The sequence below is a fragment of the Strix uralensis genome, chromosome 35 (assembly GCF_047716275.1).
Source record: "Strix uralensis isolate ZFMK-TIS-50842 chromosome 35, bStrUra1, whole genome shotgun sequence".
Lineage (NCBI taxonomy): Eukaryota > Metazoa > Chordata > Aves > Strigiformes > Strigidae > Strix > Strix uralensis.
Genome location: NC_134006.1, coordinates 1,842,636 through 1,864,349, shown reverse-complemented (window position 1 = coordinate 1,864,349; position 21,714 = coordinate 1,842,636). Strand labels below are relative to the sequence as shown.

At 55.2% G+C, this 21,714-nt stretch overlaps 2 protein-coding genes across 2 annotated transcripts in view; both read left to right on the top strand.

The window, feature by feature from the left end:
* LOC141936871 (uncharacterized) overlaps positions 1-21,714 on the top strand; it is a 68,910-nt gene that overhangs the window by 15,104 nt on the left and 32,092 nt on the right. The window contains exons 5-10 of the mRNA XM_074854213.1: positions 15,313-15,636; positions 15,835-16,227; positions 17,735-18,058; positions 18,254-18,646; positions 19,964-20,356; positions 20,830-21,222. Coding sequence (XP_074710314.1) covers positions 15,313-15,636; positions 15,835-16,227; positions 17,735-18,058; positions 18,254-18,646; positions 19,964-20,356; positions 20,830-21,222 — 2,220 coding nt within the window. The remainder of the gene's footprint in view (positions 1-15,312; positions 15,637-15,834; positions 16,228-17,734; positions 18,059-18,253; positions 18,647-19,963; positions 20,357-20,829; positions 21,223-21,714) is intronic.
* Positions 2,074-12,186, top strand: LOC141936915 (uncharacterized). Its single transcript, XM_074854280.1, has 5 exons — positions 2,074-2,490; positions 3,240-3,563; positions 3,768-4,160; positions 4,619-5,011; positions 11,895-12,186. The coding sequence occupies exons 1-5, from the start codon at positions 2,100-2,102 to the stop codon at positions 12,056-12,058; spliced, it is 1,665 nt and encodes a 554-aa protein (XP_074710381.1). The 5' UTR covers positions 2,074-2,099; the 3' UTR covers positions 12,059-12,186.

Below are 21,714 nucleotides of genomic sequence, written 5' to 3'. Positions count from 1 at the left end.
ACACTGGTGAGAATCCCTTTAAGTACCAGGAATGTGGGAAGCCCACCCAGGGAGATGGGGAGATTTCTGGGCATGTGAAATTGGGAATGAAGGGTGGGTGCTGTTCCAGGGTGAAGAAGGAGGAGGGATGGGGGAGGGATAGAGGAGGAGGAGGAAGAGGAAGAGGAAGGATGGGGTACCAAGAGAACACCAAAAACGCTCTTTCAAAGGGTCGAGTGCTGAAGACACTGAAGAAGGCGCAGCCCAAACACCGAGTAGCTCCAGAGAGAAGAAATACGTGTGTGAGTATTGTGGGAAGGTCTTGGGCTCGAGGAACACCCTGACATATCACCGATGGACCCACACGGGAGAGAAGCCCTTCAAGTGCCAGGATTGTGGGAAGAGCTTCAGGACAAGTATGCACCTCCTGCGTCACAAGACGACACACACCAAGGAGAAGCCCTTTCCCTGCACCACATGTGGGAGAAGCTTCTGCGATAGCTCAACCCTCCTTATACACCAACAAACTCACACAGGAGACAGACCGTACCACTGCTCGCACTGCGGGAAGAATTTCCAGCAACATTGTCACCTCAGAAAGCATCAAAAAGCCCTTCACAATGGTGAGTCCTCGGAGGGGCCTTAACCCCGTATGGCATCGTGCTCGTCCATAAAATGGAGAGGAGGGGGTTTGCGGGTGGGGGTTGTCCAGGTTTTGGTGAGGAACTGGCTGGGCATCCATCTGCCCCTGGGCAGGGGTGAGTGATGGCCTCCTCCAGTCTCCTCCTGACAAATTATTTTTTACGTCCACTAACGGGTTCTCTCACTTTTTCTCATTTTTCCCCTTCCCGCGTTCACCCCCCACGGGTGGGAGCAGCCAAGAGCCCAACTCTGCCCCATCCCGACCTGCCCCATCTCCATCCCTGGCCCTCACAGGGGGCGTGGGGAGATTTTTGGGCATGTGAAATAGGGAATGAAGGGTGGGTGCTGTTCCAGGGTGAAGAAGGGAGAGGGATGGGGGAGGGATAGAGGAGGTGGAGGAAGAGGAAGGATGGGGTACCAAGAGAACACCAAAAATGCTCTTTCAAAGGGATGTCTGCTGAAGACACTGGAGAAGGCGCAGCCCAACCACCGAGTAGCTCCAGTGTCAAGGAGTACATGTGTGAGTATTGTGGGAAGGTCTTTGAATACAGGACCGCCATGAGATATCACCAACGGACCCACACGGGAGAGAAGCCCTTCAACTGCCAGTTTTGTGGGAAGGTCTTTGGCTGGAAGACCAGCCTGAGATGTCACGAACGGACCCACACGGGAGAGAAGCCCTTCAAGTGCCAGATTTGTGGGAAGGTCTTTGGCTGGAAGAGCACCCTGAGAAGTCACCAACGGAGCCACACGGGAGAGAAGCCCTACAAGTGCCAGGATTGTGGGAAGAGCTTCGTGACAAGTGGGCAACTCCTGAGTCACCAGAGGACACACACCAAGGAGAAGCCCTTTCCCTGCACCACGTGTGGGAAACGCTTCTCCAATAGCTCACAACGCATTAGACACCAAAAAACTCACACAGGAGAGAGACTGTACCCCTGCTCACACTGTGGGAAGAAATTCCTGCAACGTTTTCACCTCAGAAAGCATCAAGAAGACCTTCACAATGGTGAGTCCTCGGAGGGGCCTTAACCCCGTATCGCAACGTGCTCATCCATAAAATGGAGAGGAGGGGGTTTGCGGGTGGGGGTTGTCCAGGTTTTGGTGAGGAACTGGCTGGGCATCCATCTCCCCCTGGGCAGGGCTGAGTGATGGCCTCCTCCAGTCTCCTCCTGACAAACTATTTTTTACCTCCACGCACGGGTTTTCTCAGTTTTTCTGATTTTTCCCAATTCCCGGGTTCACCCCCCGCGGGTGGGAGCAGCCAAGAGCCCAACCCTGCCCCATCCCGACCTGCCCCATCTCCATCCCCGGCCCTCGTGGGGGGGTGGGGAGATTTTTGGTCATGTGAAATTGGGAATGAAGGGTGGGTGCTGTTCCAGGGTGAAGAAGGAGGAGGTATGGGGGAGGGATAGAGGAGGACGAGGAAGAGGAAGGATGGGGTACCAAGAGAACACCAAAAATGCTCTTTCAAAGGGATGTCTGCTGAAGACACTGAAGAAGGCGCAGCCCAACCACCGAGTAGCTCCAGAGAGAAGAAGTACGTATGTGAGTATTGTGGGAAGGCCTTGCGCTCGACGAGCAACCTGAGAGATCACCAACGGACCCACACGGGAGAGAAGCCCTTCAAGTGCCAGGATTGCGGGAAGCGCTTCAGGAGAAGTGGGGACCTCCGGCGTCACCAGATGACACACATGAAGGAGAAGCCCTTTCCCTGCACCACGTGTGGGAGAAGCTTCTCTGATAGCACAAGCCTCCTTAGACACCAACAAACTCACACAGGAGACAGACCGTACCCCTGCTCGCACTGCGGGAAGAAATTCCTGCTACGTTCTCACCTCAGAAAGCATGAAAAAGCCCTTCACAAAGGTGAGTCCTCAGAGGGGTCTTAACCCCGTATCGCATCATGCCCATCCATAAAATGGAGAGGAGGGGGTTTGCAGGTGGGGGTTGTCCAGGTTTCAGTGAGGAACTGGCTGGGCATCCATCTCCCCGTGGGCAGGGGTGAGTGTTGGCCTCCTCCAGTCTCGTCCTGACAAACTATTTTTTACCTCCACCCATGGGTTTTCTCATTTTTTCTCTTTGTTCCCCCTTCCCGGGTTCACCCCCAGCAGGTATGTCCTGGTTCAGCTAGGATAGGGTTAAGTCTCCCCAGCAGTGGGGAGGCAGGTCTAGCCGGGTTATTCAATACCACGCTGAGGTCAGGTCCAGGCGCCCAAGCTCGGGAAGAGCAGGGACAGCTTTTGTCCGGGTCGGTCCCCTCACTGCTGTATCCGTGCGGTATATCTCTTGTTCTGTTCATTGTTATCACAGTTATTGTTATTGTTCGGTTTGTTGCTGTAACACTGTTGTATTAATTTTTCCTTATCTCAACCCCAGGGTTTGTATTTCACTCCCTGCCCTGTCCGGTCTGAGGGTGGGGCAGGGGCAGTGGCAACATGGTCTCGGGTCCCAGCAGGGACTCAAAGCACAACATGGCGCTAACGGGCAAGGCCATGCGGGGTGTGAGAAGGAGGAGAAGGGAAGGGAGGGAGCCGAGCAGGCAGAGACATGGAGTAGGTGGCTGCTCTTCATGTGCCTTAAGAGCCCCCAACTGAGACCCCTTGGTCTCCCCACAGGGGCTGGGACAGACAAGCAGAAGGAGGAGCAGTGCCAGCCCAGGGAAGAGCAGAGGGGGATGCTGCAAGAGACCAAAGAGGAGCCCCAGAGCCCCACAGTGGACGTGGAGCACGATGGCCAACAGCAGCCAGATGATACGCAAGGGAGCCACAGACAAAGAACACCCCGAAAATGCTCTTTCAAAGGGATGTATGGTGAAGACCCTCAAGAAGACACAACCCAACCACAGAGTAGCTCCAGAGGGAAGGAGTACAATTGTGAACAATGTGGGAAGGTCTTCGCCTGGAACTGGATTTTGCGCCGTCACCGACAGACCCACACTGGTGAGAATCCCTTCAAGTTGCAGGATTGTGGGTTACCCTCTCGGGGGGGTGGGGGTGATTTTTGGGCATGTGAAATTGGTAATGAAGGGTGGGTGCTGGTACAGGGTTTAGAAGGAGGAGGGATGGGGGAGGGATAGAGGATGAGGAGGAAGAGGAAGAGGAAGGATGGGGTACCAAGAGAACACCAGAAATGCTCTTTCAAAGGGATGTCTGCTGAAGACACTGAAGAAGGTGCAGCCCAACCACCGAGTAGCTCCAGAGACAAGGAGTACATGTGTGAGTATTGTGGGAAGTTCTTGGGCTCGACGAGCAGCCTGAGAGATCACCAACGGACCCACACGGGAGAGAAGCCCTTCAAGTGCCAGGATTGTGGGAAGAGCTTCAGGACAAGTGGTCAATTCCAGCGTCACCAGATGACACACACCAAGGAGAAGCCCTTTCCCTGCACCACGTGTGGGAGAAGCTTCTCCCATAGCACAGCCCTCATTAGACATGAACAAACTCACACAGGAGACAGACCGTACCCCTGCTCGCACTGCGGGAAGAATTTCCAGCAACGTTGTCACCTCAGAGAGCATCAAGAAACCCTTCACAATGGTGAGTCCTCGGAGGGGCCTTAACCCCGTATCGCATCGTGCTCATCCATAAAATGGAGAGGAGGGGGTTTGCGGGTGGGGGTTGTCCAGGTTTTGGTGAGGAACTGGCTGGGCATCCATCTCCCCCTGGGCAGGGGTGAGTGATGGCCTCCTCCAGTCTCCTCCTTACAAACTACTTTTTACCTCCACGCACAGGTTTTCTCAGTTTTTCTGATTTTTCCCCCTTCCCAGGTTCACCCCCAGTGGGTGGGAGCAGCCAAGAGCCCAACCTTGCCCCATCTTCATCCCCGGCCCTCGTGGGGGGGTGGGGACATTTTTGGACATGTGAAATTGGGAATGAAGGGTGGGTGCTGTTCCAGGGTGAAGAAGGAGGAGGGATGGGGGAGGGATAGAGGAGGAGGAGGAAGAGGAAGAGGAAGGATGGGGTACCAAGAGAACACCAAAAATGCTCTTTCCAAGGGATGTCTGCTGAAGACACTGAAGAAGGCTCAGCCCAACCACCGAGTAGCTCCAGAGACAAGGAGTACATGTGTGATTACTGTGGGAAGGTCTTTCAATGGAGGACCACCCTGAGATATCACCAACGGACCCACACGGGAGAGAAGCCCTTCAAGTGCCAGGATTGTGGGAAGAGCTTCAGGACAAGTGGTCAACTCCGGCATCACAAGATGACACACACCAAGGAGAAGCCCTTTCCCTGCACCACGTGTGGGAGAAGCTTCTCCCATAGCACAGCCCTCATTAGACATGAACAAACTCACACAGGAGAGAGACCGTACCACTGCTCGCACTGCGGGAAGAAATTCCGGCGACTTTCTCACCTCAGAGAGCATGAAAAAGCCCTTCACAATGGTGAGTCCTCGGAGGGGCCTTAACGTCGTATCACATCGTGCCCATCCATAAAATGGAGAGGAGGGGGTTTGCGGGTGGGGTTGGCCAGGTTTTGGTGAGGAACTGGCTGACCATCTGTCCTGGTTCAGCTAGGATAGGGTTAAGTTTCCCAGCAGTGGGGAGGCAGCTCTAGCCGGGTTATTCAATACCACGCTGAGGTCAGGTCCAGGCACCCAAGCGCAGGAAGAGCAGGGACGGCTTTTGTCCGGGTCGGTCCCCTCACTGCTGTATCCGTGCGGTATATCTCTTGTTCTGTTCATTGTTATCACTGTTGTTGTTGTTGTTGTTGTTCGGTTTGTTGTTGTTGCACTGTTGTATTAATTTTTCCTTATCTCAACCCCAGGGTTTGTATTTCACTCCCTGCCCCGTCCGGTCCAAGGGTGAGGGAGGGGCAGCGGCAGCGTGGTCTCAGGTCCCAGCAGGGCCTGAACCACCACAGCCTTTTTTGGTGCCCAACGTAGGGCACGAGAGGTTTGAGATAAGGACAAAAAAAAGACAAACCCTGACCAGAGTGTGTTAGAGCAATCTGTTAGGTGCTATTTCTCTGTTTCTGTTTGTATTGTTTGATAAGGAACGTTTGCAGTGCTGCCCAATTTGCTTGCGTGGTGGGGCTGGATTAATCCTTCTATCCACTGTGTGTTCCCAGTGCTGATGTTTGTTGGCAGTGGAAAATGTGTCAAGGGTCTTGTTTTGCTGTACTGGCTGCAGACTGCTTATAATATGCTTGTGTCACTGCTCGTGGGGGTGAACCGGTACCTGTTTGCTGCCTGGGCTTTTGTTAGGGGCCTCACCCCCTCTGTGGGTGAGCCAGGGGAAGAGATCCTCTCGGTTTTTGAGAGTTTTAGCTATCCTTGCAGCATCCAGGGCAGTGTTCTTGCGGCACAATGCTTTCTGAAGGTCTGCTGGACCTTGTTTTGGGCCATGCAGTATTTCTCCAACAGTAGCACCACCCGGAAACCTGCCCCAAGGGCAGATAGTTGGGAGTGGCAAGGTGTGTGGGAAGAGATGGGCAAGTGCCTGGGTCAGTGGTCACCCCCAGTGTTCTGGGATTTCACTCCCGAACAAATGCAGAGTCCTGATAAAGTGGTGGATTGTTTGGAAAAGGTGTGCTGCCAATCTGACAAACCCCAGGAGACACAACTTGCTGCGATGTGCTGGGGACTTGCCCATGCTTACCGTGTCATCTTTAACACTACTCACTGCCCCCAAGGGGGAGAAAGGGCTGCAGGATCTGAAAGTGAACCTGCTGGTACAGCAGCTGGGCCAGGGGGACAGGCAGCGCCAGTACCAGTCGCCCCGATACAGAAAACCAAATATACCAAAAAGTCAGCTCGCATAGTAAGGGATGGAGATGAGCGAGGCCCAGCACAAGAACAGGAGGAAGAGCCGGAGGTGATCACCCAATCTCTATCCCTGAGTGAGTTGCGAGATATGCGGAAGAATTTCAGCCGCCTTCCAGGCGAGCAGATTTTCACCTGGCTGCTCCGATGCTGGGATAGTGGAGCTGGTGTTTTGGAATTGGAGGGGAGAGAGGCCAAGCAGCTGGGATCTTTAGCCAAGCAAGTTGGTATTGACAAGGCAATAGGGAGACAGACTCAAACCCTCAGCCTTTGGAGGGGACTCCTGCTCGCTGTGAGGGAGAGGTACCCCTACAAGGATGATGCTCTATGTCGGTTAGGCAAGTGGACCAACATGGAGAAAGGCATCCAAAACCTCAGGGAAATGGCTGTGTTTGACATGATCTATGGTGATCTGAATGCTGAGTGGTCACCAATGGATCCAGATCAGGCCCCTTGCACACAGCTGATGTGGCAGAAGTTCCTGCAAAGTGGACCAGAGGCACATTCCAAAGCATTAGCAGTAGCGTCCTGGTGGCGAGACACCCAGACTCAGAGAGTGGACGAAATGATTATCCAGCTCCGGCAATATGAGGGAAGTCTCCCTTCCTCCCAACGTGCCTGGGTTTCAGCTGTAGAGGAACTGTCTCAGAGGGTCCAGAAAGTGGAAGAGGTCATGTCCTACATTCCACCTGCACAGGCCGATGTCTCAGCCATTAGAAGCAGGCGCTTCCCGACCCAAGAGAAGGACAGCGGAAGGTACACACCACGGGGCACCCTGTGGTTCTTCTTCCGCAACCATGGAGAAGACACAAGGTCGTGGGATGGACAGCCCACTCCCGCCCTTGCTGCACGAGTACAGCAGCTGAAAGGGAAGACCACCATGAAAGGGGAGTCTTCCAAGAGAGATGCAGCTCCAGTGTCTAGTCAGAAATCCCCCAGACAGAATAGAATGGCCAGCAGTATGCTTGACCCTCTTGAGGGGACCAGTAAGTCATTCCTGCAGGAGTCACTCTTAGATCAAGTGAGTGATGGTGAGCAGGATTAGAGGGGCCCTGCCTCCAGCCAGGTGGAGGAAAGGGATAATCGGATTTACTGGACGTTGTGGATCCGATGGCCTGGCACATCAGAACCACAAGAGTATAAGGCCTTGGTAGACACTGGCGCACAGTGCACCCTGATGCCATCAAGTTACAGTGGGGTCAAATCCATCTGCATCTCCGGAGTGACAGGGGGATCCCAACAGCTGACCCTATTAGAAGCTGAAGTGAGCCTAACTGGGAAGGACTGGCATAAGCACCCATTGTGACTGGCCCAGATGCCCCGTGCATCCTAGGTATAGATCATCTCAGGAGAGGGTACTTTAAAGACCCAAAAGGGTACCGGTGGGCCTTTGGTATAGCTGGCCTGGAGGAGGTTGAGCAATTGTCCACCTTACCCGGCCTCTCAGAGGACCCCTCGGTGGTGGGGTTGCTTAAGGTTGAAGAGCAGCGAGTGCCAATTGCCACCAAGACGGTGCACCGGCGTCAGTACCGTACCAACCGAGATTCCCTGGTCCCCATCCATCAGCTGATCCGTCGACTAGAAAGCCAGGAGGTGATCAGCAAGACTCACTCACCTTTCAACAGCCCTATATGGCCAGTGAGAAAACCTAATGGCGAATGGAGACTGACCGTGGACTACCGTGGCCTGAATGAAGTTACGCCAGCAATGAGTGCTGCAGTGCCGGACATGCTAGAGCTCCAGTAGGAGCTGGAGTCGAAGGCAGCCAAGTGGTACGCCACGATTGACATCGCTAACGCGTTTTTCTCCATTCCAATAGCACCAGAGTGCAGGCCACAGTTTGCGTTCACTTGGAGGGGTATCCAGTACACCTGGAATCGATTGCCCCAGGGGTGGAAACACAGCTCCACCATTTGCCATAGACTGGTCCATACTGCCCTGGAGAAAGGTGGGGCTCCAGAACACCTGCAGTTCATTGATGATGTCATTGTATGGGGGGACACAGCTGAGGAAGTCTTTGAGAAAGGAAAGAAGATAATTGAAATCCTCCTGAAGGCTGGTTTTGCCATCAAGCGACAGAAAGTTAAGGGGCCTGGAAGGGAGATTCAGTTCCTAGGGATAAAATGTCAAGATGGGCCTCGCCACATCCCAATGGAGGTGATAAACAAGATAACAGCCATGGCCCCACCAACCACCAAAAAGGAGACTCAGTCTTTCCTGGACGCTGTGGGGTTCTGGAGGATGCACATCCCAAACTACAGCCTGATTGTGAGCCCTCTCTACCACGTAACCCGCAAGAAGAACGATTTTAAATGGGGCCCTGAGAAACAACAAGCCTTTGAACAAATTAAGCAGGAGATTACCCAGGCAGTGGCCCTCGGGCCAGTCCGGACAGGGCAGGAGATTAAGAACGTGCTCTACAGCGCAGCCGGGGAGAATGGCCCTTCCTGGAGCCTTTGGCAGAGAGCAGATGGGGAAACCCGAGGCCGACCACTGGGCTTTTGGAGCCGGGGATACAAAGGCTCTGAAGCTAACTATACCCTGACTGAGAAGGAGATACTGGCAGCGTACGAAGGAGTTCGAGCTGCCTCAGAAGTGGTCGGCACTGAGACACAGCTCCTCCTGGCACCTCGACTGCCGGTGCTGGGATGGATGTTCAAAGGAAAGGCTCCCTCCACACATCATGCAACAGATGCCACGTGGAGTAAATGGGTTGTGTTGATAACACAACGGGCTCGAATAGGGAACCTCGACCCCCCAGGAATAGTGGAGGTGATCACAAACTGGCCAGAGAACAAAGGTTCTGGGATGTCACCAGAACAGGAGGTGACACATGCTGAGGAGGGCCCACCATATAACGAGCTGCCAGATGAGGAGAAACGATATGCCCCGTTCACTGATGGGTCTTGTCGCATTGTGGGAAAACATCGACGATGGAAGGCTGCAGTGTGGAGTCCCACACGACGAGTCACTGAAGCTGCTGAGGGACAAGGTGAATCGAGCCGGTTCGCAGAGGTGAAAGCCACCCAGCTGGCTTCGGATATTGCTGAGCGAGAAAAGTGGCCAAGGCTCTATCTCTACACTGACTCGTGGGTGGTGGCAAATGCCCTGTGGATGTGGTTGCAGCAATGGAAACAGCAACTGGCAACGCAAGGGCAGACCCGTCTGGGCCGCTGAAGTATGGCAGGACATTGCAGCCTGGGTGGAGAACCTCGTTGTGAAGGTGCGCCATGTGGACGCCCATATACCCAAGAGTCGAGCCACTGATGAACATCAACACAACCAGCAGGCGGACCAGGCTGCTAAGATCAGAGTGGCTCAGGTGGACTTGGACTGGCAGCGTAAAGGTGAACTGTTCATAGCCCGGTGGGCCCATGAGACCTTGGGCCACCAAGGCAGAGATGCAACATACAAGTGGGCTCGAGATCGAGGGGTGGACCTCACCATTGACACCATCGCAGAGATCATCCACGGATGTGAGACGTGTGCTGCGATCAAACAAGCCAAATGGGTGAAGCACCAGAGGAATGAAGATCGATGGATGAAATATAAATATGGAGAGGCCTGGCAGATTGACTACGTCACACTGCCACAGACCCGCCGAGGCAAGCGCCACGTGCTCACAATGGTGGAAGTAACCACTGGGTGGCTCGAAACTTATCCAGTGTCCCACGCCACCGCCCGGAACAACATCCTGGGCCTTGAAAACCAAGTCCTGTGGCGACACGGCACCCCAGAGAGGATTGAGTTGGACAACGGGACTCACTTCGAAACAACCTCATAGATGCCTGGGCAGAAGAACACGGCATCGAGTGGGTCTACCACATCCCCTACCACGCACCAGCCTCTGGGAAGATCGAGCGCTACAATGGACTGTTAAAAACTCCATTGAGAGCAATGGGGGGTGGAACCTTCAAACACTGGGACACACATCTGACAAAGGCCACTTGGTTAGTCAACACAAGAGGATCTGGCAGTCGAGCTGGCCCGGCTCAGTCAAAACTTCCACGTGTTGTGGATGGGGATAGAGTCCCTGTGGTGCGCATGAGGGATGTGCTGCGAAAAATGGTCTGGGTTAGTCCTGCGCCGGGCAAAGGCAAACCCATCCACGGGATTGCTTTTGCTCAAGGACCGGGGTGCACCTGGTGGGTGCTGCAGGAGGATGGAGAGGTCCAATGCGTGCCACAAGGGGAACCGATTTTGGGTGAGAACATACCGTGAATTATATTGCGCTTTTGTTAATTGTTTTTTTTTGTTATTGTTAATAGCTGAATGACAGCTGGGCATGACGCAGATGGTATAGAATAAAGGGGTGGATTATGTCCTGGTTCAGCAAGGATAGGGTTAAGTTTCCCAGCAGTGGGGAGGCAGCTCTAGCCGGGTTATTCAATACCACGCTGAGGTCAGGTCCAGGCGCCCAAGCGCGGGAAGAGCAGGGACGGCTTTTGTCCGGGTCGGTCCCCTCACTGCTGTATCCGTGCGGTATATCTCTTGTTCTGTTCATTGTTATCACTGTTATTGTTGTTGTTGTTGTTCAGTTTGTTGTTGTAACACTGTTGTATTAATTTTTCCTTATCTCAACCCCAGGGTTTGTATTTCACTACCTGCCCTGTCCGGTCCAAGGGTGGGAGAGGGGCAGCGGCATCATGGCCTCAGGTCCCGGCAGGGCCTAAAACACCACACGCAATTCCTGGTCCCACAGGCAGGGTGAAGGCAGGGTACAAGCAGGGTACAGGCAGGGTACCTGCTGCCATCTCTCGGGGTACTCAGCACCCCCTGCCCGGGGCTCAGCACCCACCCGGCTGCACCCTGTTGTGCTGGTTTGTGTGTGGAGGGGTTGGGAGCGGGGGAGGGGGCTACAGGAGGGGCTCCTGGCAGAAGATGCTCAAAGCTGCCCTGGCACCAAGTCGGACCCGCCCCTGGCCAAGGCTGAGCCAATTAGCGACGGTGTCGCGCTCTGAGATAAGGGATTTAAAAAAGAGAAGTTGGGAGGAGGAGGAGAAAGAGGAGGAGGGTGGGAGGGAAATACCTCTGCAAACAGCGAGGGTGAGGAAGTACGTCAGGAGAGGGGAGGTGCTCTGGAGCAGAGACTGCCCTGCACCCATGGAGACCCACGGGGGAGCAGATGAACCCCAGAGCCCCTGGGAGGGACCCACATGGGAGGAAGATGCTGGACACTGTCTCCCGTGGGAGGGAGCCCACACCGGAGCAGGGGAGGAGTGTAAGGAGTCCTCCCCCTGAGGAGGAAGGAGCAGCAGAGACAACGGGTGATGGACTGACCCCAACCCCCATCCCTGCCCCCTGCACCGGTGGGGGGAGGAGGGAGAAAAAATTGTGCGCACCCACAAACAAATCCCACCCTCACATCTTCCAGCACAGTTATCAGAGGCATCAGGAAGCCCTTCACAATGGTGAGGCCTTGGGGGCTATAGCCTGAGATGTCCCAGGCCCTGGGGGAGCTGTGGGTGGGGATGGCTTAGTGCAATGGATTTCTCTTTCTCCAGCAGGCACCGAGCACCCAGCTGGAGCCAGGACAAGCACCCCCGGTGCTGGAGGAGAAGTTGGAGAGCAAGGAGGAGCAGACATCGACGGGACAAAGGGATGGCGTGAAGAACACCCATGCAGCCACGAGCAAGCTGATTGCCCGCGCCAAGCAGGGGACCTCTAAATGCCCCGAGTGTGGGAAGATCTTCCGCTGGAGTAACAGCATGAGACGTCACCAAAGAAATCACACAGGAGAACGACCCTACAAGTGCCCAGATTGCGGGAAGACCTTCAAGGACTTCTCCAGCCTCATCTCCCTCCACAGGGTCCATAAGGGAGAGAGACCGTACAAGTGCCTGGAGTGTGGGGAGTGCTTCAGCCACAGCTCGAGCCTTTCCACGCATCGGAGGACCCACACTGGAGAGAAACCTTCTTCCTGCTCTGACTGTGGGGAATCCTTTACTCAGAAGCAAACACTCATCTTGCACCAGCGGATCCACCCCGGGGAGATGCCCAACCGCTGCCAGCAATGCCAGAAAAACTGAGGAAACTGCGTGTGGCCTCTAAACCCTCCTCAGAGCGATCAGATCAATTAGTAAATTGTCCACATGTTGCAACAATATTTTGGTTTTGTACTCTCTGCGCCACCGTTCTCATTCTGGTACCAAAGAGCGTGGGGCTGGTTTTGAATCCGTGGGGAGGGGCCATCCAAGAGAGCTGCATCTTCCGCCCAGTGGTCGGGTTTTCCCAGTCCAAAGCAGAAACAGTCTGGCTCTGCTCGACCACCGGTATACGGAAGAAAGCATCTTTCAAATGCAGCCCTGTAAAACCAGTATTACTGTCCGGGACCGAGGCGAGGAGGGGATACGGATTCGGGACCACAGGGTGCACGTCTGGAGTTCTCACATTCACTCCCCTTCAACCCTGTACCAACCTGTGTTCAGGAGAGTGAGGTTTTCTCACCAGTAGCATTGGAGCATTGAACTCTGATTGACATTCCCTTCACTGTCCACCTTCCAAAAAGGGTTTATTATAGGGTCTAGTCCTTTCCGAGCTTCCAGGTGGCTGGCATTTTGTTTCTTCCTTACCAGCTGGGCTCCTGCTTTTAGCTCCATCTTTTCCAGAGTCACATTCTTGGCTCGTCCCGGCGTTCCTGATGGCCACACTATGGCTATTACCGCATTTAATAATTTGTCTGGAATAGTCTCTTCTTTTGCAGGATTCTTCCCTGGTAACCAGCATAGCTGGGCTCTCCGTGGGTTCTCTGGAGGAATATGGAACTGAGCAGAGTCTTCAGAGAAGGTTAATTGTGCATTTAACTTGCAACGTAACTCTCGACCGAGCAATGGCAAAGGCCATTCTGGCATAGAGAGGAATCTCTGAATTAATTTCGTAGTTTATTAAACTCATTAATCGCCTCCTACTTTATTCCCATTTCTCAGGATGCCTCCTAGAGGAGAGCAGAGAGGTGTCTCCTGGGAAGTAGTAGCTCCCATTTTGGTACCCAAAAGGAGTTTCGTAATGCACCTTTTTGTACACCAAAAGATGAACTGGGCAAGGCTGTCAGCGCGGTCCCATCTGGGTCCCCAGAACTCTTGTCCCACAAGCGGGGTCGTTCACCCCCAGTGCCAGACGCCAACACACACCCCGAGCAGAGGGATTGATTTATCCCGTGTGGACGCAGAGCTGGGGGCTGGTGGTAATTCCCCCCGGCCAGCGCCCCGCCCCAAAGAACTTCCCTGGATTTCTACACTTCAGCCCACACGGAGACACCGGGACTGTAGTGACCGGGGCCGGTTTCTTATCGCTTTGTCCCTCACTGGTTAACAACGCGCCTCGTCGCGATGTCAGCGTAGAGTGTCTTGTAATTCTTGTGGCCCAACTCAAAGGTGAGGGGGGACACGGCTTCTTGGTCTTCAACTGAGTCGGCAGTCGCGGTCTATTCCCGTCCCCGGCTTAATTACGGCCGATTGTGTGTGTGTCCCCTCTTGCTGGTCGTGCTCCTCCTCCACCCCTCCCTCTCTTCCATCCCTCCTCCTTCTGCTCGACCTTCATCCCTCCTTCTCTTGGTCCTGTTCCTCCTCCTCCCCCCCCTCTCTTCCAGCCTTACTCCTCCTCCATCCCTCCGCCTTCTTCACACTTGACCAGCGCCCATGCTTGGTCCCCACTTTCACAGCGCCCCCCAAAACTCCCCACACCCCGCGAGAGGGCCAGCGATGGAGATGCCCAGCCCCCCCTTCCCTGCAGGGATTTCCCTGAGGGATGGAGAATCCAGGTCCAGCCGCCCCCCATAACCCGCAGCGCTCCTGGGTGTCCCCCCCCTTGCCGGTCCCGCAGGCAGGGTACAGGCAGGGTACAGGCAGGGTATAGGCAGGTACCTGCTGCCGCCTCTCGGGGTGCTCAGCACCCCCTGCCCGGGGCTCAGCACCCACCCGGCTGCAGCCTGTTGTGCTGGTTTGTGTGTGGAGGGGTTGGGAGCGGGGGAAGGGGCTACAGGGGGGGCTCCTGGGAGAAGATGCTCAAAGCTCCCCTGGCACCAAGTCGGACCCGCCCCTGGCCAAGGCTGAGCCAATTAGCGACGGTGTCGCGCTCTGAGATAAGGGATTTAAAAAAGAGAAGTTGGGAGGAGGAGGAGAAAGAGGAGGAGGGTGGGAGGGAAATACCTCTGCAAACAGCGAGGGTGAGGAAGGACGTCAGGAGGGGGGAGGTGCTCTGGAGCAGAGACTGCCCTGCACCCATGGAGACCCACGGGGGAGCAGATGCCCCCCCAGAGCCCCTGGGAGGGACCCACATGGGAGGAAGATCGTGGAAGACTGTGTCCCGTGGGAGGGAGCCCACGCCGGAGCAGGGGAGGAGTGTGAGAAGTCCTCCCCCTGAGGAGGAAGGAGCGACAGAGAAAACGAGTGATGGACTGACCCCAACCCCCATCCCTGCCCCCTGCGCCGGTGGGGGGAGCAGGGAGAGAAATGGGGAGCAAAGCTGAGAACGGGAAGAAGGGATGGGGGGGGAAGGTGTTTTGAAGCTGTGGTTGTATTTCTCACTGTCCTGCTCTGTCGCATTGGTACATTGGTGGGGGTGGGGGTGTTCAAATTCGATGGCTGTTCTTTCTTCCTTCCCCGATGGAGTCTGTCTGTTGCTCAAGCCCATAACGGGGGAGTCATCCCTCCCCTGTCTTTGTCTGGATCCCTCCCGGCCTATCGTTTAATTTTTCTCCCAATCCCTGGTGGGAAAGGGACAAGGGAGCATCTGGGTGGGACTCAGGTGCCCTTGGGGCTCAAAGCACAACACGACGCCAACGGGCAAGCTGGCAAGACCGTGCAGGACGTGAGAAGGATGAGAAGGGAAGGGAGGGAGCCGAACAGGCAGAGACATGGAGTAGGTGGCTGCTCTTCATGTGCCTTAAGAGCCCCCAGCTGAGCCCCTTTGGTCTCCCCACAGGGGCTGGGACAGACAAGCAGAAGGAGGAGCAGTGCCAGCCCAGGGAAGAGCAGAGGGGGATGCTGCAAGGGCCCGAAGAGGAGCCCCAGAGCCCCACGGTGGACGTGGAGCACGATGGCCAACAGCAGCCAGATGATACACAAGGGAGCCACAGAAGAAGAGGACCCCGAAAATGCTCTTTCAAAGGGACGTATGATGAAGACTCTGAAGAAGACACAACCCAAACAGAGAGGACCTCCAGACAGAAGAAGTACAAGTGTGAGCACTGTGGGAAGGTCTTCACCAGGAACTATTCCCTGCGCCATCACCAACGGACCCACACTGGTGAGAATCTCTTCAAGTGCCAGGATTGTGGGAAGCCAACCCGTGGTGGGTGGGGATATTTTTGTACATGTGAAATTAGGAATGAAGGGTGGGTGCTGTTCCAGGGTGAAGAAGGAGGAGGGATGGGGGAGGGATAGAGGAGGAGGAGGAAGAGGAAGGATGGGGTACCAAGAGAACACCAAAAATGCTCTTTCCAAGGGATGTCTGCTGAAGACACTGAAGAAGGCGCAGCCCAAACACCGAGTAGCTCCAGAGACAAGAAGTACGTGTGTGAGTATTGTGGCAAGGCCTTGGGCTCAAGGACCACCCTGAGATATCACCGTTTGACCCACACGGGAGAGAAGCCCTTCAAGTGCCAGGATTGTGGGAAGAGCTTCAGAACAAGTGGGGATCTCCTGCGTCACCAGAGGACACACACCAAGGAGAAGCCCTTTCCCTGCACCACGTGTGGGAGATGCTTCTCTGATAGATCAAACCTCTTTAGACACGAACAAACTCACACAGGAGAGAGACCGTACCCCTGCTACCACTGTGGGAAGAAATTCCTGCGACGTTCTCACCTCACAGAGCATCAAGAAACCCTTCACAATGGTGAGTCCTTGGAGGTACCTTAACCCCGTATGGCATCGTGCTCATCCATAAAATGGAGAGGAGGGGGTTTGCGGGTGGGGGTTGTCCAGGTTTTGGTGAGGAACTGGCTGGGCATCTGTCCTGGTTCAGCTAGGATAGGGTTAAGTTTCCCCAGAATTGGGGAGGCAGCTCTAGCCGGGTTATTCAATACCACGCTGAGGTCAGGTCCAGGCGCCCAAGCGCGGGAAGAGCAGGGACAGCTTTTGTCCGGGTTGGTCCCCTCACTGCTGTATCCGTGAGGTATATCTCTTGTTCTGTTCATTGTTATCACTATTATTGCTATTGTTGTTGTAACACTGTTGTATTAATTTTTCCTTATCTCAACCCCAGGGTTTGTATTTCACTCCCTGCCCCGTCCGGTCCGAGGTTGGGGGAGGGGCAGCGGCATAGTGGTCTTGGTTCCTGGCAGGACCTAAACCTCCCCACCCCCTTTCCAGTTCCGCAGGCAGGATACAGGCAGAGTACAGTCAGGGTACCTGCTGCCATCTCTCGGGGTGCTGAGCACCCCCTTCCTGGGGCTCAGCACTCACCCGGCTGCACCCTGTTGTGCTGGTTTGTGTGTGGAGGGGTGGGGAGCGGGGGAGGGGGCTACAGGGGGGGCTCCTGGGAGAAGATGCTCAAAGCTCCCCCTGGCTCCAAGTCGGACCCTCCCCTGGCCAAGGCCCAGTCAGAGTCAATTAGCGATGGCGTCGCGCTCTGAGATAAGGGATTTAAAAAAGAGAAGATTGGAGGAGGAGGAGAAGGAGGAGAAGGGTGGGAGGGAAATACCTCTGCAAACAGCGAGGGTGAGGAAGGACGTCAGGAGGGGGGTGGTGAGACGGACCAGAGACTGCCCTGCACTCATGGAGACCCACGGGGGAGCAGATGCCGCCCCAGAGCCCCTGGGAGGGTCTTACGTGGGAGTAAGATCGTGGAGGACTGTCTCCCGTGGGAGGGAGCCCACGCCGGAGCAGGGGAGGAGTGTGAGGAGTCCTCCCCCTGAGGAGGAAGGAGCGGCAGAGACAACGGGTGATGGACTGACCCCAACCCCCATCCCTGCCCCCTGCACCAGCGGGGGGAGCAGGGAGAGAAATGGGGAGCGAAGCTGAGTCCGGGAAGAAGGGATGGGGGGGGAAGGTGTTTTGAAGATGTGGTTGTATTTCTCACTGTCCTGGTCTGTTGCATTGGTACATTGGTGGGGGTGGGGGTGTTCAAATTCGATTGCTGTTCTTTCTTCCTTCCCCAATGGAGTCTGTCTGTTGCCCGAGCCCTTAATGGGGGAGCAACACACACAGAACCACCGTCCTTGTCTGGATCCCCCCCGGCCTCAGGACTCAGAGCACAACATGGCGCTAACGGGCAAGGCCATGCGGGGTGTGAGAAGGAGGAGAAGGGAAGGGAGGGAGCCGAGCAGGCAGAGACATGGAGTAGGTGGCTGCTCTTCATGTGCCTTAAGAGCCCCCAACTGAGCCCCTTTGGTCTCCCACAGGGGCTGGGACAGACAAGCAGAAGGAGGAGCAGTGCCAGCCCAGGGAAGAGCAGAGGGGGATGCTGCAAGGGCCCGAAGAGGAGCCCCAGAGCCCCACGGTGGACGTGGAGCACGATGGCCAACAGCAGCCAGATGATACACAAGGGAGCCACGGAACAAGAAGTCTCCAAGAACGGTCTGTCAAAGGGACGTATGATGAAGACCCTCAAGAATCCACAACCCAACCAGAGAGGACTTCCAGACAGAAGAAGTACAAGTGTGAGCACTGTGGGAAGGATTTCACCTGGGAGAACAGCCTGCGCCGTCACCGACGGACCCACACTGGTGAGAATCTCTTCAAGTGCCAGGATTGTGGGAAGCCCTCTCGGGGTGGACGGGGTGATTTCTGGGCATGTGAAATTGGGAATGAAGGGTGGGTGCTGTTCCAGGGTGAAGAAGGAGGAGGGATGGGGGAGGGATAGAGGAGGAAGAGGAAGAAGGATGGGGTACCAAGAGAACACCAAAAATGCTCTTTCAAAGGGATGTCTGCTAAAGACACTGAAGAAGGCGCAGCCCAACCACCGAGTAGCTCCAGAGACAAGAAGAACATGTGTGAGTATTGTGGGAAGGTCTTTGGCTCAAGGACCAAGCTGAGATATCACCGATTGACCCACACAGGAGAGAAGCCCTTCAATTGCCAGGATTGTGGGAAGAACTTCGTGACAAGTAGAGATCTCCTGCGTCACCAGATGACACACTCCAAGGAGAAGCCCTTTCCCTGCACCACGTGTGGGAGATGCTTCTCTGATAGATCAAACCTCTTTAGACACGAACAAACTCACACAGGAGAGAGACCGTACCCCTGTAACCACTGTGGGAAGAAATTCCTGCGACGTTCTCACCTCAGAGAACATCAAAAAGCCCTTCACAATGGTGAGTCCTCGGAGGGGCCTTAACCCCCTATTGCATCGTGCTCATCCATAAAATGGAGAGCAGGGAGTTTGCAGGTGGGGGTTGGCCAAGTTTTGGTGAGGAACTGGCTGGGCATCCATCTCCCCGTTGGGAAGGGGTGAGTTGTGACCTCCTCCAGTCTCCTCCCGACAAACCAGTTTTTACCTCCACCCACGGGTTCTCTCACTTTTTCTCTTTGTTCCCCCTTCCTTTGATCACCCCCAGCAGGTATGTCCTGGTTCAGCTAGGATAGGGTTAAGTCTCCCCAGCAGTGGGGAGGCAGCTCTAGCCGGGTTATTCAATACCACGCTGAGGTCAGGTCCAGGCGCCAAAGCGCGGGAAGAGCAGGAACGGCTTTTGTCCGGGTCAGTCCCCTCACTGCTGTATCCGTGCGGTATATCTCTTGTTCTGTTCATTGTTATCACTGTTATTGTTGTTGTTCGTTTTGTTGCTGTTGCACTGTTGTAATAATTTTTCCTTATCTCAACCCCAGGGTTTGTATTTCACTCCCTGCCCCGTCTGTTCCGAGGTTGGGGGAGGGGCAGTGGCAACGTGGTCTCGGGTCCCGGCAGGGCCTAAACCACCACACCCCCTTGCCGGTCCCACAGGCAGGGTGAAGGCAGGGTACAGGCAGGGCACAGGCAGGGTACAGGCAGGTAACTGCTGCCGCCTCTCGGGTTGCTCAGCACCCCCTGCCCGGGGCTCAGCACCCACCCGGCTGCACCCTGTTGTGCTGGTTTGTGTGTGGAGGGGTTGGGAGCAGGGGAAGGGGCTACAGGGAGGGCTCCTGGCAATAGATGCACAAAGCTGCCTGGTCTCTAAGTCAGACCCACCCCTGGCCAAGGTCGAGCCAATTAGCGACAGCGTCGAGGTGTCGAGGTCTGAGATAAGGGATTTAAAAAAGAGATGTTGGGAGGAGGAGGAGAAAGAGGAGGAGGGTGGGAGGGAAATACCTCTGCAAACAGCGAGGGTGAGGAAGGTGAAGGTCAGGAGGGAGGTGGTGCTCTGTAGCAGAGACTGCCCTGCACCCATGGAGAGGCACGGGGGAGCAGATGCCCCCCCAGAGCCCCTGGGAGAAAAGCCTGCGCCATCACCGATGGACCCACTCTAGTAAGAATCCCTTCAAGTGCCAGGATTGTGGTAAACCCCCCCGGGGATATATTTGAGCATAGGAAATTGGGAATGAAGGGTGGGTGCAGTTCCAGGGTGAAGAAGGAGGAGGGATGGGGGAGGGATAGAGGAGGAGGAGGAAGAGGAAGGATGGGGTACCAAGAGAACACCAGAAATGCTCTTTCAAAGGTATGTCTGCTGAAGACCCTGAAGAAGGCACCACCCAACCACCGAGTAGCTCCAGAGACAAGAAGTACGTGTGTGAGTATTGTGGCAAGGCCTTGGCCTCTAGGACCACCTTGAGATATCACCAATGGACCCACACGGGAGAGAAGCCCTTCAAGTGCCAGGATTGTAGGAAGAGCTTCAGGACAATTGGAAACCTCCAGCGTCACCAGATGACACACACCACAGAGAAGCCCTTTCCCTGCACCACATGTGGGAGAAGCTTCTCCGATAGCTCAACCCTCATTAGACACAAACAAACTCACACAGGAGAGAGACCGTACACCTGCTGGCACTGTGGGATGAATTTCCAGCAACGTTGTCACCTCAGAGTGCATCAAGAAGCCCTTCACAATGGTGAGTCCTCGGAGGGGCCTTAACCCCGTATCGCATCGTGCTCATCCATAAAATGGAGAGGAGGGGGTTTGCGGGTTGGGGTTGTCCAGGTTTTGGTGAGGAACTGGCTGGGCATCCATCTCCCCCTGGGCAGGGGCAAGTGATGGCCTCCTCCAGTCTCCTCCTGACAAACTATTAAAAAACCTCCGCCCACGGGTTCTCTCACTTTTTCTCTTTTTCCCCCTTCTCGGGTTCACCCCCAGCGGGTGGGAGCAGGCAAAAGCCCAACCCTGCCCCATCCCGACCTGCTCCATTTCCATCCCCAGCCCTCACAGGGGTGTGGGGTGATATTTGGTCATGTGAAATTGGGAATGAAGGGTGGGTGCTGTTCCAGGGTGAAGAAGGAGGAGGGATGGGGGAGGGATAGAGGAGGAGGAGGAAGAGGAAGAGGAAGGATGGGGTACCAAGAGAACACCAAAAATGCTCTTTCCAAGGGATGTCTGCTGAAGACACTGAAGAAGGCGCAGCCCAACCACCGAGTAGCTCCAGAGACAAGGAGTACATGTGTGAGTATTGTGCGAAGGTCTTTGGCTGGGGAAAAGACCTGAGAAATCACCAACGGACCCACACGGGAGAGAAGCCCTTCAAGTGCCAGGATTGTGGGAAGAGCTTCGCGACAAGTGGGCAACTCCGGCGTCACAAGATGACACACACCAAGGAGAAGCCCTTTCCCTGCACCACATGTGAGAAACGCTACTCTGATAGCACAAGCCTCCTTAGACACCAACAAACTCACACAGGAGAGAGACCGTACCCCTGCTCGCACTGTGGGAAGAAATTCCTGCGGTGTTCTCACCTTAGAGAGCATGAAAAAGCCCTTCACAATGGTGAGTCCTCGGAGGGGCCTTAACCCTGTATCGCGTCGTGCTCATCCATAAAATGGCGAGGAGGGGGTTTGCAAGTGGGGGTTGTCCAGGTTTCAGTGAGGAACTGGCTGGGCATCCATCTCCCTGTGGTCAGGGGTGAGTGATGGCCTCCTCCAGTCTCCTCCTGACAAAATATTTTTTGCCTCGACCCATGGGTTTTCTTCCTTTTTCTCTTTTTCCCCCTTCCTGGGTTCACCCCCAGTGGGTGGGAGCAGCCAACAGCCGAACCCTGCCCCATCCCGACCTGCCCCATCTCCATCCCCGGTCCTCGCGGGGGAAGTTTTGGAGGGCTGAAAATGGGGACCAAGGATGGATGGTGGTGTGGAGTGGGGGAGGCGTGGTGGAGTAGGGTTCAGAATGGAGGAGCGGGAGGGATGGACGTGGAGCTGAAGAACGAAGAGTGGAACCACACAAACACATGCACACACACACGCGTGCACACACACCCCCACG

What these genes read in the sequence shown, in the direction of transcription:
- LOC141936915 (XM_074854280.1), top strand. Translation starts at nt 2,100, where the DNA reads ATGTCTGCTGAAGACACTGAAGAAGGCGCAGCCCAACCACCGAGTAGC. An exon ending in TGAAAAAGCCCTTCACAAAG is followed by an intron (nt 2,491 to 3,239) that starts GTGAGTCCTCAG and finishes GTCTCCCCACAG; the next exon opens with GGGCTGGGACAGACAAGCAG. An exon ending in TCACCGACAGACCCACACTG is followed by an intron (nt 3,564 to 3,767) that starts GTGAGAATCCCT and finishes GCTCTTTCAAAG; the next exon opens with GGATGTCTGCTGAAGACACT.